Raw genomic sequence first — 15,637 nt, forward strand, 5'->3', positions numbered from 1 at the left:
TGATATAGTTACAGTCTCAGTATTCTTTCCTAAATTTGACATAATTCTAAATTTTACAGGTTCTTGTCAGAAAACCGGATTGTTAGATACAAACAAAACTTGCATATTCCTACTGGTCTCAATTTTAGAGTATGTTTCTTTACATTATTTTTTAAAATGTTTATTTCTTTATTTTGAGAGAGAGAGAGAGAATGAGCAGAGGAGGGGCAGAGAGAGAGGGAAAGAGAGAGAATCCCAAGCAGGCTCTGTGCTCTCAGCACAGAGCCCAACATGGGACTCGAACTCATGAACCGTGAGATCACAACGTGAGCTGAAATCCAAAGCTAGATGCTTAATCGACTGAGCCACGTAGGCACCCCTAGAGTATGTTTCTTAAGTTATAAATACCAATCCATAGCCATAGGTTTGTGGAGTGTACTACTTATGTATAACTTAAACCGTTTCAGTCATCGAGATTTTTAACTCCCCCCTTTCTTTGAAGCTTTATTGAGGTATAATTGACACAAACCGACTACACAAATCCAAAGTTTACAGTTTGATGAGCTTCAGTACGTAGTGTGTACATGTGAAACCATTACTGCATTCAAGATTATGAGCATAGGCTTCACCCCTGCACATTCAGGAAGATATATTAGGGTGTGTGTGTACATATATGTGTTTTACCATATTATGTTTTATGAAATATTTCAAACATGTAAAAGTATGTAATATGGTTTCTAATTCCATATAACGGCAGAATGAAATAGTGAGTGACCCTTCCCAGAGAATAACAATTAGAAAACCTAGACAAACTATATGAAGGCAATAGAAAGTAATTAAAAGCAGGTAGAAACGAGAGGTCACCCTTAAAGGACCATGTCTGCAATGAGTAAGCATTGCAAAGTTTGTAGCTTTTTTTTTTTGCCTGAGGGAGTTTCCCCAGTCCCTGGATCTCATGTGGCAGAAACCCCACAGTCTTACCAGTTTGAGGTGACAGAGGTCAGGAAGTCTAACAAAAAATGAAAAACAAAACACACAACTAAATAGAAGCATGAGAGGGGCCTGTTCTTGAAAGACAAATACACTGGTTAAGATTTGTGAGTTTTTTTGCTTTTGTTGGTCAAATGCCTTTTGTGACTTGTGCGTAGGTATAGTGGCAGAAAGCTGAAGTTTTATTGTCTTGAATTATTAGATAACAGAGCTTGGAGCTGACAGAGCAGGTAGAAATTTATGGGGAAATCCCAGCAGCAATAGAACTGTAGAAAGGATGAGCCCCAAAATCTGGGCATAAGTTCTGCTTAAATCTTTGGCTGACAATTAAACTACACAGGTGCAGGGGAGAGAGAGAGTGTGTGCGCACGTGCACAAGCATGAGCAGGGGAGGGACAGGGAGAGAGGGGACAGAGAATCCCAAGCAGGCTTTGTGCTGTCATCACAGAGTCTGATGTGGGGCTCGAACTCATGAACTGTGAGATCATGACCTGAGCCAAAGTCAAAGAATTAGTCACTTAACTGACTGAGCAAGCCAGGTGCCCCTGGAGCACATATTTAATATATATATATTTAAGACTAATACTTCAGTGGAGACTTTCGGTACCCTTGTTTCATCTATTTACATATTAAATATATTTTTTTCCAATACCAAGTATAGTAACTATATTTGTAAATCTGTACTTTCAAGGTCATTCCAACCTACTTTTATCTTTGGTCCCAGTAAATTTTAAAGCCTATCTGTAATTCATGTGCTTCAGGGTCAGAAAAGTAACATATACATCTATGGAGAAAAAGGTGTAGGGATTATAAAAAGTAGGAATTGCAGGCTCAAGCTAAGGCATTTAGATTAAAAACATTAATGGGGCGCTTGGGTGGCTCAGTCCGTTAAAGCATCAGACTTCGGCTCAGGTCATGATCTCACGGTTCGTGAGTTAGAGCCCCGCATCAGGCTCTGTGCTGACAGCTCAGAGCCTGGAGCCTGCTTCGGATTCTGTGTCTCCCTCTCTCTCTGCTCATTCCCCGCTCATACTCTGTCTCTGTCTCTCTCTCTGTCAAAAATAAACATTAAAAAAAAAAAAATTTAAAACCACAGTGTTGGCCAAAACATCTTCAGGCTCTGGACACCTCAGCTCTCTTTCCTTAAAAATTAACTAGTGTTGGGGCGCCTGGGTGGCTCTGTCGGTTGAGCGTCCGACTTCAGCTCAGGTCATGAACTCACGGTCCGTGAGTTTGAGCCCCATGTTGGGCTCTGTGCTGACAGCTCAGAGCCTGGAGCCTGCTTCGGCTTCTGTGTCACCCTCTCTCTCTCTGCACCTCCCCCGCTTGCACTTTGTCTCTCTCTCTCTCAAAAATAAACATTAAAAAAAAAATTAGTGTCTGGGGTGCCTGGGTGGCTCAGTCGGCTAAGCGTCCGACTTCAGCTCAGGTCACGATCTCACAGTTCGTGGGTTCGAGCCCCGCGTCAGGCTCTGTGCTGACAGCTCAGAGCCTGGAGCCTGTTTCAGATTCTGTGTCTCCCTCTCTCTCTGACCCTCCCCCGTTCATGCTCTATCTCTCTCTGTCTCAAAAATAAATAAACGTTAAAAAAAAAAATTAAAAAAAAATTAGTGTCTTTGCAAAAATATTGGCCAGGTTGTATATAAATATTAAAATATTTAAAACACATAAAATATATATATTTAAAATATATAAAATACATATCAATTTAAAAATATTAACCCAGGTCATATAGAAGTCTTTATCAGATCATATTCCACTATATCACATTCTTAGTTCTCAGATTTTCTAGCCAGGATATTCAGGTCAGCTAATTGAATAAAAGTACATCTAGCAAAAGCCTTTAAACAGACACTTTGTGATTCTTCCTCTCTACTCTGGAAAAATGTAGATGATTCATGCTGATCCTAGGCCACTGGCCAGTATCTTAGGTCAGCCCAATTCTTGGACAGCACAGGTCAATTTTCAGTTTCCTGCCAAACTCCCACTTCTGCTCCAATGCACGCCCGTACCATAAGTATTTTCCCTACATGGTTAAATTTGGATCAACATTTCTCTCTCTCTGTCTTTTTTTTATCCTTCTAAAAATCTTTGCTTTATAATTAAAAACAAAAAAAGGTGATTTTTATTTGTGAATATATTCTGCTTTATTTCACATAATACATTGTGATTTCTCATTATAAATTGTATTTCATAAAATGTGAAATATATTTTATTTCACATCATACATTAACTTGTTATTTATGTTAGACTAAAAGAACTATAGATTTAGAGGCTTATAGATCTGGAAGGGACTTAGAAATTGTGATCTTCATCATTTACAAAACAGAGCAATTGAATAGCGTGACATTGTTCTATCAGTATGGGTTTGCTCACTAGAACCGCCAAGGTGTATATTGGAATTTATAGAGAGCAATAAGGAATTTAATAGAGCAATTTGGGCTTACACAAATGGGGGAGAAGGAGAGATCTGTGATGGAAGAGTCGGAGAAATAACCTGAAGCACTGGAGAAGAGGAAGAAAGCTATGGGTGTATTGCAGTGTAGACATCTGGATGCCTACCATATGTCTGACCACCAAGACCTTACAGAAATAGTGGCCTCTGTTTCACTTCTGCCTTCCAAATCTTAGGCAAACTCCTGTCACTGGCAGACTGTAACCTGCAGCTCTAGGGGAGAGGATTTTGAGGAAGGTAGCTTCAGGCTTTAGCAGGAACTGTGGCAGTGGTACAAGTGAATCTGGCACAGTAGCATACCTAATCCATAGCACTCATTCATTCTGTGACTCCCCTTTCTTGACCTTTTCCTAGACCTTAGTGTATGTGTGTCTCTACCTCTCCTGATTATCAAGTAATCCTGGAGTCTTCACATCTTCTACTTTTTCATGGAATCATTTTAGATTGCTTCTCATACCTATAGACTTTTTTTCTAAAAGTTACTAAAACTAACACTAATTTCTGTCATGCCTATTTCCTGAATATTAAACCCTAAGCGGATTTCACTCTTTAAACACTACCTCTGCCTCATTACTCACTGGAGGAAAGACTCAGGTTGTTAGAGCTACAAACACAAATTTCATGAATAATGTAGATTTCCAGGCTTAGGAAAGAAATCTGCAAATAAAGGCAGCATGAATAATTATACTGAAAAACTGAGAAATCTTAATATTTGCATTGCTGGGTACTTTGGGACTAGATCCCAGAAGGAGGTTGGAGAATAGAATCTGTTTTCCAAATTGATAGTGGAAATGTTGATGTAGCACTTAATCTTCTGGTCTGAAGCCAGTGAGCTAAACTCTACTGATAAATAACAATCCTTATGTATCTCCTACCTTACCCGTTCACTTAACCTTCCATGACCAAGCAGATGATGAATAATTGAAACCCAACTTGGTATGTTTTTTTTTTTTTTTAATAAACATTGTTCACTGCTTTCCAAATGATTGCATTAGAAAAACTCGACAGATTTGGATATACGTGTTTTGAGTCCTAAATGGTTGAGAAGTAATGATTTAGCATATAGAGCAATTGAATAATATTTTTTTAGAGGGTATTCTTCCACTTAGCAGAAAGATACATAAATTTTAATAGTGAAATACACAATGAAAATTTATATGTGAACTGAATGAATTTTTTATTGCTAAGAGTTTTAGTCATGGCTCAAATATAAATTATGTACATATAAATGACTTATTTAATCCTGGGTTTTCTGGTCACTAATTCTTCAAATTAGACTAGTTTCATGATGTGGAATAAAATGCTAGCAGCTCAGAATTATGTGATTATTCCTATTGGGCTTCAGTACATAAAATTTGGCATGTTAGGATGACATTTGATGATGTTGTAAACAGTGGGCAAATGGATAGTATTAACTGGCCCGCTAGTTCTTGTGGGCTCGTAGTTAAATTTTAAAAAAGTGTTTTTTTTCCCTAAACGTATTGGGCAAGCTAAATGTGAGATTCAAGGCTGGTAGTGAAATCAGATTTATATTAAGTAAAAATGTGAGTTCATCAGATTTACTAAAGAATTATCTTTGGCTTAAGATTTCATACGCTGCTAAAACAGAGTTAAAAGCATATGATTAGTCAGTGATATGTGAAGGTATCTATCTTAACAGGTAAATATCGGGAAGATGGATTCACCCATTGAAAAGTGGAACCTAATAATTGGCAACTTGGCTTTAAAGCAGGTAAGTGATGCAGATATTTGCCTATGGATCTTGGGTTTATACATCTTGGGTGTTACCTGTAAGAATGGAATAAATATTAGTGCTATAAAAACTACCATTTGATTGTTTCAGGGGGCTTGGGGCACCTGGGTGACTCAGTGGGTTGAGCGTCCGACTTTGGCTCAGGTCATGATCTCACGGTCCGTGAGTTCGAGCCCCGTGTCAGCTGTGCTGACAGCTCAGAGCCTGAAGCCTGCTTCGGATTCTATGTCTCCTCTCTCTCTGCCCCTCCCCCTGTTCATGCTCTGTCTCTCTCTGTCTCAAAAGTAAATAAACATTAAAAAAATTTTTTTAATTGTTTCAGGGGGCTCAAAACAATTTAGTACAATGAAAAAGTGATAGAGTAAATGGATACCCATGACTGCTGAAAAGTTTTCTTTCTCTAGAAATTGATCAGGTTCTTCCAAATTTGAAAAACATGTAATTAAAATATAATATATATATATATATATATAAATTTTTAATCATAAGTATGTAAGAGAGCCAGAATTTGAGTACTTGAGTTAATAACTGTACAAATAAATATTTAGCACGTCATTGCTTAGGTACTTTTTTTTCTACTTTTTTTAAAGTAAATCTTTTAAAATTAAACTTAACCCTTTTATGTATTATGGTTATATATTTATTTAAACTGAGTTTTTCTTAATCTGTTAATGTTACTCGAGCTCATCTAAATGAACACATTAAATTGTCAGTTACATAAACACTAAATCATGGATTATATATGGATTATTTACAGCTCCTTCTGATCTCAGGTGAATGTCTCTTCATCTTCCACTACTTCCTACTATGCCCAAGACACAGGACTGCAGCCTCTAGTAACTCTCCAGCAAGTGGGCTTAGGGAACACTCACTATTTTAATGTTAGCTCAATTAGGACATCACGTTGAGAGGCATGGTTGCAGAAAAGTAATTTCATGTAATGTATTTCAAAGACATAGAAATAAAATGATCTTTGGAATGTGGGCTTAAAAGAAATATTTGTCTCGCTGCTTCTAAGATCACAGGATTCGAAATAAGAAAATCTGTGATTTAATCTGAGCTCTAACGTTAACCAGATGCATAAGCTTTGTTAATTTACTTAACTTTTCTGGGCTTCCTGGCCCCCTTCTTTTAAACCATGGTATTGCATTAGAGATGTCTGTGATCTTTTCTAGCTTGAACTTGTAGGAACCTAGGCAGGGTTAATAATCAAAATATTTAACAACAAGTAAGCTACTATAAATTAATACGTAAATTAAAAGTTGAAAGTATATTGCATTTTAGTCTTTTAATATTCTGAACTCTTACTAAGTAAGAGTGGTAGTATAAATTATTCGTCGCATCATTCTCATAACTTCTATCTCAGCTTAATTTTTCCTTCTGTTCTTTGTACCCTTCCCTTGTCATCCTCCTTCCCTGCAGCTGTTGGTCAGTTTGGGAGCCAGAGATGGCTCTGGATTCCAGTACATGGACTGGCTTCAGAGAGTCTGTGAGCACCTAGAAATTCTTCTCAAATATTGAGCACAACTGTGTTTTCATAGAGAAGAGAATCTTTACAAAGATTCTTTAAATGTCTCTTTAAAAAATAGATAAGAGCTGGGGGAGAACAAGGAATAAATCTATTTTGAGTACTGTGTATCCCAAGACCCAGGATAGCGCGCCTCCTACGTGGTAGATTCTAAATAAGTACTTGCTGGGTGAATGAATTTAAATAACTTGCCACAAGATTAGGTGATATAGCCAAGAGTCAGATTCTTATCATTTGATCATAAAATCCAGTCTCTTACCAGCACTGCCTCTGAAGTCAGACTTAAGTCATGTGGATTGGGTACACGTTTCAGTTTCAGTCTTAAGGTTGGTATCTTCTTAGATGATCTGTGGATTAGACCGTCAGAGTCACTTTAGGTGCTTCATAAAAACAGATTCCTGGACCCCATTCCATACCCACTGGCACCAGATCGTGGCGGTTCGAGAACTCACTGCCTTAGGGAATATTAAAACCAAAATAGAGTGGCTTCTTCAAAAGGTAATGCGGCTCAGTGACCAGATGCAATCCTTTCTTCTGACTTTTGGTATGCATATTTACATAATGAAGTAAAAACTGGTTTTGAAATGAATAATTCAGTTGGACTTTCTAAAAAATTTTTTTAGGTTCAGGCAACAGTGGTTGGTTTTCTAGCAGCTGTGGCAGCAATTATACTGGGCTGGATTCCAGAGGGGAAATACTATCTTGACCATTCCATACTCTTGTGCTCTAGCAGTGTGGCAACTGCTTTCATTGCATCTCTTCTGCAGGGTAAGTGGCTTTAGAAATGGCTACTGTGCCGTCCTTCACTTTCAAATAATTTATTTTCCATGTCGACTATTTTTTTAAAGGTTTTTTAATTTTTTTAAATTTTTTTTAATGTTTATTTATTTTTGAGACAGAGAGAGACAGAGCATGAATGGGGGAGGGTCAGAGAGAGGGAGACACAGAATCCGAAGCAGGCTCCAGGCTCCAAGCTGTCAGCACAGAGCCCGACGTGGGGCTCAAACTCACGGACCGTGAGATCATGACCTGAGCTGAAGTCGGACACTTAACCGACTGAGCCACCTAGGCGCCCCCATGTCGACTATTTTTATTGAAATGATACCTGTTCATTGTAAGAACCGCAGAGAAAAAAATTTTAAGTTTTATTTAAATCCCAGTTAACATACAGTGTCATATTAGTTTCAGGCATACAATACAGTGATTCAACACTTCTGTACATTACTCAGTGCTCACCGTGATAAGTGTACTCTTAATGCCCTTCATCTGTTTCCCCCATCCTTCCACCCAACTCCATTCTGGTAACTACCACCTTGTTCCCTGTAGTTAAGAGTCTGTTTCTTGGTTTGTCTTTCTCCCTGTCTTTTCCCTATGCTCTTTTGTTTTATCTCTTAAATTCCACATGTGAGTGAAATCATACTTTGTCTTTCTCTGACTGACTCATTTAGCTTAGCATTAATACTTTCTAGCTCCATCCATGTTGCTGTGAATGGCAAGATGTCATTCTTTTTTATGGCTGAGTAATATTCCATTTTGTGTGTGTGTGTGTGTGTGTGTGTGTGTGTGTGTGTGTATAAAGCATATATATATATATATATAAATATATATTTATATATTTATATGTATATAAAACATATATATGGTGTATATATACATGTATACCATAATCTTCTTTCTTTATTCCTCAGTTAATTGACACTTTGGTTGTTTCCATAGTTTTGCTATTGTAGATAATGCTTCTAAAACATCAAGGTGCATGTATCCCTTTGAAGGAGGATTTTTGTATTCTTTGGGTAAATACCTAGTAGTGCAGTTGCTGGATCATAGGGTAGTTTTATTTTTAACTTTCTGAGGAACCTTCATACTGTTTTGTAGAGTGGCCACACCAGCCTGCATTCCCACCAAGAGTGCAAGAAGGAGAGAAAATTTATCTATAAACTTTTAAAATATCTTATTTCACAAATACCTATATTTGTTGTATGTAAACCTTAATGTAGAACAGGCTTTCTGAGGTTGTCTCCTGGCCTTAGGTACTCTGGTAGAGTTCCCAAATGAGATCAAGAAAATAGATAATTCATTAGTTTCTATAAATTAAATTAATTGAGAAACTCCTTTCTGGAAATCATGCAGAGGATTTACTGGCTTGTCATTTGAGTAGCAAGGATTCCAGGAATTCTGAATTTCAAAAGCAGTCCCTCTGTTAAAATTTTTTAAAGTTTCAGATTTCAAAATTTTTTTTTTTACTAATTCTGTGGCAATACAAATATAACCGTATGCTCAGCACAGTATATTACTGGCTTTAGACTTTTAAAAAGCCAGAAAGTTTAAAAATTAACTACATTTGGAGCACCTGGGTACCTCAGTTGCGGTATCATTCTTTTTATTTATTAAGAACTTAACACTAGAGAACTAGCTTATTATGAAATTATAATCATTTTTATTTTGCAGTTGTCATCTTCTTACCCTTATATCACCAGCAAGGTGAAAAATAGAAAATTCTCACGTCAGGTGATTATAAAACTGTTAAGCTAACTTTTTTGGTTAGGTTCTGGGAATTTAGAGAATCTTACTAAGATTAGGACTTGACTTCCAAAATATTTTCAAGCATTTTGTTTTGGTACTTTTATTAAGGGTAGTTTCTTGTCTATATATAGAATTACCAGAATTCAGTGGTGTTAACACTGGCCAAAGTGGGATGAAGTTAAGCTATTGGGAAATTAATTTATGGTTAAAAGAAATTTGGGGCACCTGGGTGGCTCAGTTGGTTAAGCGTTGGACTTCGGCTCAGGTTGTGATCTCACAGTTTGTGAGTTCGAGCCCCGCAATGAGTTCTCTGCTGTCAGCACACAGACGGCTTCTGATCCTCTGTCCCCATCGCTCTCTGCCCCTTCCCCCCCTCAAAAATAAACACTAAAAAAAAAGTCAAAGCATTAGCTTCTTTTACCTTAAGTTCGTTTCTGTTTTCTAATCTTGCTTCATTTAGAAATAATTGTTTAAAAGCTTTCAGTAAAAACTATTGGTATTGCCTAGGATTTTCAAAATCATAAGAATTCAGACTTTTAAAATACATGTGCTTAAAGCTTGTTACTTTGAACAATGTGTGTTCTAATTTTATGATAGTTGGACATTTATATGTAGAGAGAGCAGATACTATTAACCACCTTTTGTAGGTGAGAAAACTGACTCAGGTAAGGTGACTTAACTAATTTCATCAGCTTGTTTGCAGAAAATCAGAATTAAAACCTGTTTCCTGACTCCCAGCTCTTTCTGCTGGCCCATGATGGCAAAATATTTGTTTTTAGCTGAAAAGATATGGATGGCATCCTGTCCTGGGAGAACTTTCCATGTTGATCTTTAAATGTGCTTTGAAAAAAGGATTCTATGTGAGCACATCTTGATTATTACATAATACATTTTAAAAGCTTTTCTATTGCTTTTTTTTTTCTTTTTACAATGATATTATGGGAAAGGTAAGTCTATAGATTGAAAACATCTCCAGAACATAAGAGGTGAGAAATTATTTGAAGCAAGACAGAGATTCTACTTTTAATAATTGTGGCTTTATTGGGGTAGTAGAAAACATGGAACTAGAGTTACTTACAAGCTCTGTGACCTTCAACAAGAATTTAAGCTCTACTCCCAAGACCTCAGTTTTATTATCTATAAAATGAGTAATGCTAGAATAAAATCATTTTGAGTCATTTTCAGTCTAAAAATGCAGTGAGATTCTGTTGGTTTTTTTTTCCCCCCTATAGCCATTTTTAGGCTTCCATACTGGTTTATGGTTAGCATATAAGTGAACTAATCTTAAATATTCTCTGCACTGCATCCTCTAAATGTTGGCATGAGAAAATCTATACAATTGAGTATGGATGTAAATGTTATCAATCCCCCTCCCATTTCTATGATTCAAGAAAATAGATATTTAGGAGTATAAGTACACAGTCGTATTTTCATCTTCTGTTCTCTAGTTGGAAGTTCATAGACAGAAACTTTGGTTTTAAAGAATATCCTTTATAAAGACTGCTTTTTGTGTTCTGGTCTCCAGTGTTCAAATTTTAATTACTTCCCTCTTAATACTTCAACGATTTTAAATAATAAAATGAAGCAAGCATTCTGGCTACCACCATGTAGACAAAGCTGTTTTTGTTGGTCTTCTTCCCAATTGCTGTGCATATAAATACGAATCACCTTTTCTTTGATATTTTCATTCCTTATTTGAGGGTTAACATAAAATCTTTGGGTTTGGTACAAATATACATTACATCTAAGACATACATGTTATTAAATTTGAAACTTCAGCTTGAATGTTATTTTACAGTAGCTTTTCAGTTCTCTAAATGTTACACTGAACTTCTCAAATCTTCTATGATCCCTACTTGGAATTTGTTGAAAGGCATTTTGCCAGAGCATTAGAGTAAAATGTTTTGTTTGCTTTAGTCAGCTTATCTAAGCAGTCTAACTGGAAATGATGTACTCACTGTTTGTCTAGCTTTTATATTTCAGTATTTAGGGGATTGATTTTCTCTAAATCATAGCATAAAAAGTAATGAGTTTTCTTTCTTCCAGGAATAATAATGGTTGGGGTTATTGTTGGTTCAAAGAAGACTGGCATAAATCCTGATAACGTTGCTACCCCCATTGCTGCTAGTTTTGGTGACCTCATAACTCTTGCCATATTAGCTTGGATAAGTCAGGGTTTGTACTCCTGTCTGGGTAAGTTGACTTGATATTAAATATAATGTGCTATTCAGAGTCTCTTTAAATAAGTAATTGTTGCAACAATGCTGTGAACCCCTGGTGGCCTTCACCTGCAGTAGAACTCTGGTTGAGACTGATTAGAACAATAACTGCCATTTGTTGTATACCTACTATGTGTTGTGGTTCTCATATATTTCTTTTCTCACATTTTTTCCCTCTTTTTCTGGAGTTTAAAACTCTGTAAGATAAGGATTATCATCTCTAATTTCAGATGAGAAAATTGTGGATCGTAGAGGCTATTCACGTTACTCCCTACTGGTAGGAAAGTTGACTACGGGCCTAGTATTCTATGAATTCTGCCCTTTCGCTAAGTGTGTAGACAGTGAGGAGTCAACCCTCAGTATTCTGATATATGCATTGTACTAGTGTCCCAGGGCATAAGGTTAGAACAGTGCTTGAAATTTAGTGATTGTCCCCACCCCCCCATCAGAAACCAACATGGCAATTACTAACAACTAAAAAGTCACCATGAAAATGAGCCTGAATGCTGTGTGAAGTTGGAGACATCTTATATAAGATTCCTGATAATAGTAATAGATTACATATGGAATCTAATGAATCCTTTTAATGCAAATTTGTACTTCGGGATTATTGTTAATGTAAATGAATATGATTTGTGAGCATTGGTTTAGTGCTAAAAGTTGTTTATGGTTTTATTTTTAGATGCCAAATTGAAAAAAGTAAAAGAGAGTAGAAACCCACAGAATTCTACAAGAAAAAAAAAAGATAGTTTATAAGCTGAACCAGAAGCAAACATTTATTCATATATCCTCATATGATCCATGAATTCTATACAGTTTATGGTATAAGTCTAAAGTACCTTTGGTTTGAAGAAGTAAGGATCTCATGTATGTTTTTGAACTAAAGAAAAGACTTTATTTAACCTAACAAAAGCAGGCGTTTTACTACTTTTGGAGATACTAAGGGAAGCTTTGTTTAGTATATAAAATTACCTTAAATTATTTAATGAGTGGCATGAAATTAGTCAATAAAACATGATGTATATGTTCAAGGAAGAGTCTTCTCATTTAGAAGATGACGTGTGTCCACTTGATGTAAGGTAGAAGACAATAAATGATCAATGACCTCCATGTAAGATCTTGTTCCCATAGGTCTTGGGTTTTCATTATTGTGAAATATGCAAGGAATGACGTGTGTGCAAGTGTGCTCAGGGTAATTAATGTTCAATCCTTCTTTCTCCCAGTCAAATAAAGTACAGAAAATGAGTAATGTTATTAAAAGGATAATCTTCTTTAGTTCATATTGTTGGAGTGATAACTGGTCATATTTTTCTCTATTATACAGTTTAGAAATTCATACTGAAGTCAAGGATTGAAACACTAGCTTTGGCTAGTTTTAGAGAACGTGACTTAATGTTCTTCACCTACCTTCTCTATTAGACTCCTTCACCCATTCACAGGCAGGTAGCTGGACGACTTGGAGGCCTCACCTCCCCGAAGGAACAGATTAACTGCATTGGGGAAGGAGGCGGTCATCAATAGGCTGGATCCCAAAAGAAAAAGGAGATGAATTAGGCATGGCTAGTGCCCCTTTCCCTAGTCTTACCAATTAGACCAGTCTCTCCCACTGTGAGGAGGAGGTAAGAGAAAGGAAAGGGGAAGCACAAGGGGGTAAAGGGTTTCTTAGTATTATTCCATAGGTCTTGCCAAGACCCTTGAGGGTGGGGTGGGGATGGGGCTGGAAGGTTGGTAGTGGTTCTTGGATGGGTTCCCTTATATACACAAAAAGAAAGGTATGTTATTTTCAGACTTGGAAACCTAAATTAACATGAAGTCAGTTGTAACACATTTCCCAGCTGCTGGTATCTCCTCAATCGAAGTCCCAGTAGTAAGAAAATAAGCAAGAGAATGCTATTGAAGAATGTCATAACAAATATTACAATTGTTACAGTGATACAGACTTAACATTATGATATTGCAGAAGATAAATCAACTTTTGGGGAAAGTAATGTGTACTGACTTAAAGTGTGTGTGTGTTTTTTTAAATCACTCGAGTGATGAACTTCTTACAAAAGACTTAATCATGTGTTACTATCTAAAGCTTTCACTATTTTGAGGGTTGTATGTGATACATTAGTAGTTTAGATGAATAAAAAAAAGGAAAATAGAATGATTTCTATTTTGAGAAGTAATTTTATTGTTAAACATTGCTTAGGCTTTTCTGGGCCTTTACTTGTCTTGTGAAAGTTAGCTGAAAGTAATTCAAGATGAATTAATCAAAATAGGTTCTTTACATTTTACCTGTCACTTATTTCCCTGAAGTGCTATATATATATATATATATATATTATATATATATATTATATATATATATAATATATATAATTATTTTTATATATAAATAATATATATATAATTATTTATATATATATTATATATAAATATATATTATATATATTTTTATTATATATATATAATATATATATATAAAATATATAAATATAAATATATATATAAATATATATAATTTTTTTTTTTTGATGGGCTGCTGATTGATTCCATAGTTGATTTAACAGTGAAGGGTTTTTCTGGGGTCAGTGTTGGATTATAACATGTCTACATTGTGAGCACTAGGGGGCATCATAAGATCATTATAGTATTTGTGGTATTCAGGATATAAAGATTAGGAACAGTCTCGTTTAAATTCTGAGGCCCCATTCATCCTGCTGAGATACCTGATTCTTGGAAACAAAGTTTAATTCTTGAGCTACATTGGAAACACTTAGCAGTCTTTAGAGATAAGAGGATTTCATGGCAGCCCTGGGCTTCTGTTAACGAATAGAGGCCATGAGTTCCATAGGTCCCAAAGAACTGACTGGGATGTGAAAAAAGCCTGAGTTAGTTCCCCACCTCTAATTTTGGATACTTAGAAATGACTTTGAACAGCTCCCCTCTTGTCTTGTTTGTTTTGATGCATGTACTGAAGCTCACTCTACATTAATTCAATGGGTTACTTTTCCTTTGGTCCTGATAAAATTTGCTGATTTTTGATGTTCGAAGTAAAGACGGGATTTTCCCTCTTTTTACTGCTCCAGTTCTCCCCTAAAAGGACAAAATGAGCCCAGAGCTTTGTTTGTTCCTATTGACTTTATTTTGTGTAGTCACCTAAGTTTTTGCTGCTCATTTAACAAAGTTGAAATTTTATGTTAGCCTGGTGTTTAGGCCTCTGGGAGTCAGCAGAAACTTTCCTGTGATTGTTACTCCTGCCAGACTCAGCCAGTACCAATTCTCATACACTGTCCATGATTTTTCTCTTTTCTTTCTTACATCATTCCCTTTCCCTCTGTTAAGGCCAGTCAGTTTTCATTTTTCAATGCTAAATTCATACGTGTCCCTAATGTTAACTGATCTTTTCCTCCTCTGGATTCCTGTAGCATTACACTGATATTTCTAACATTCTTTGCATTTTATGGATCATTATAGCTTTTTGTGCATATGGTATTAAGGAAATATTGGAAGAATATCTTGCCTTAGCAGAAAGTATCAGGGGGATTAATATCCCTAAGGAAAAAATTTAAATGGCAGAAAATGGCTAGGAAAGATCTCGAAATGGAAGAGAAAATAGAAAGTTAGTTTAGAAAGTAATCTAAGCTCTGGACTATGATATGCTTTGGTATGACTTGCTGAGAAAATATAAAGGTATTTATTCATTCACACAGTAATGTTTGAATAATAGTAACTTTTGAAAGCTATTAAAAGAATAATGTTAGGCCAGTAACCGAAACGTTTATACACAGTGATTGTTGCCCTCTCTTTCTTGTTTGCATACTTTTAAGAGGATTTTAAAAATGTTTATCAGTTGTTTATAACTGCATGGCTATCTAATTCTTGTATGTACGTGATTTTACTGATTTGAGAAACTGTCAACTTTTCTTCTTTAGACAAGATTTGAGCACAATGTTGACTGATTTCTCATTCTCTGAGGTTAACTTTTAAAAGATGTCTTAGTTGGAGCCATAAGGACAATAACAGTCAACCTCAGGTTGCTTCAGTCTGGAAGCTAACAGGGATGCCAGCTAGTTATTTACAAGACGTTCTAGAATATCATGGCCTTGCTATGAGTGGTGATATGAGTAGAATCTAAATCTGTCTTGCCTGTCACTCTTCTTCAGGTATTTTCAGCACCGTCTTGGTTTAGAATGATTACTGGA

The 15,637-nt window shown here is 36.0% G+C and overlaps 1 protein-coding gene across 4 annotated transcripts in view; it reads left to right on the forward strand.

Annotated features, from left to right (window-relative positions):
• The window catches only part of SLC41A2 (solute carrier family 41 member 2), a 125,332-nt gene that overhangs the window by 53,220 nt on the left and 56,475 nt on the right, over positions 1-15,637 (forward strand). For all 4 annotated transcript variants that reach the window (XM_019446650.2, XM_019446648.2, XM_053894639.1 and 1 more), the window contains 3 exons: positions 5,085-5,156; positions 7,329-7,473; positions 11,275-11,421. In XM_019446650.2, coding sequence (XP_019302195.1) covers positions 5,085-5,156; positions 7,329-7,473; positions 11,275-11,421 — 364 coding nt within the window. The remainder of the gene's footprint in view (positions 1-5,084; positions 5,157-7,328; positions 7,474-11,274; positions 11,422-15,637) is intronic.

This window comes from Panthera pardus, unplaced genomic scaffold (assembly GCF_024362965.1).
Source record: "Panthera pardus isolate Hobbes unplaced genomic scaffold, ASM2436296v1 HiC_scaffold_6, whole genome shotgun sequence".
Taxonomy (NCBI): domain Eukaryota; kingdom Metazoa; phylum Chordata; class Mammalia; order Carnivora; family Felidae; genus Panthera; species Panthera pardus.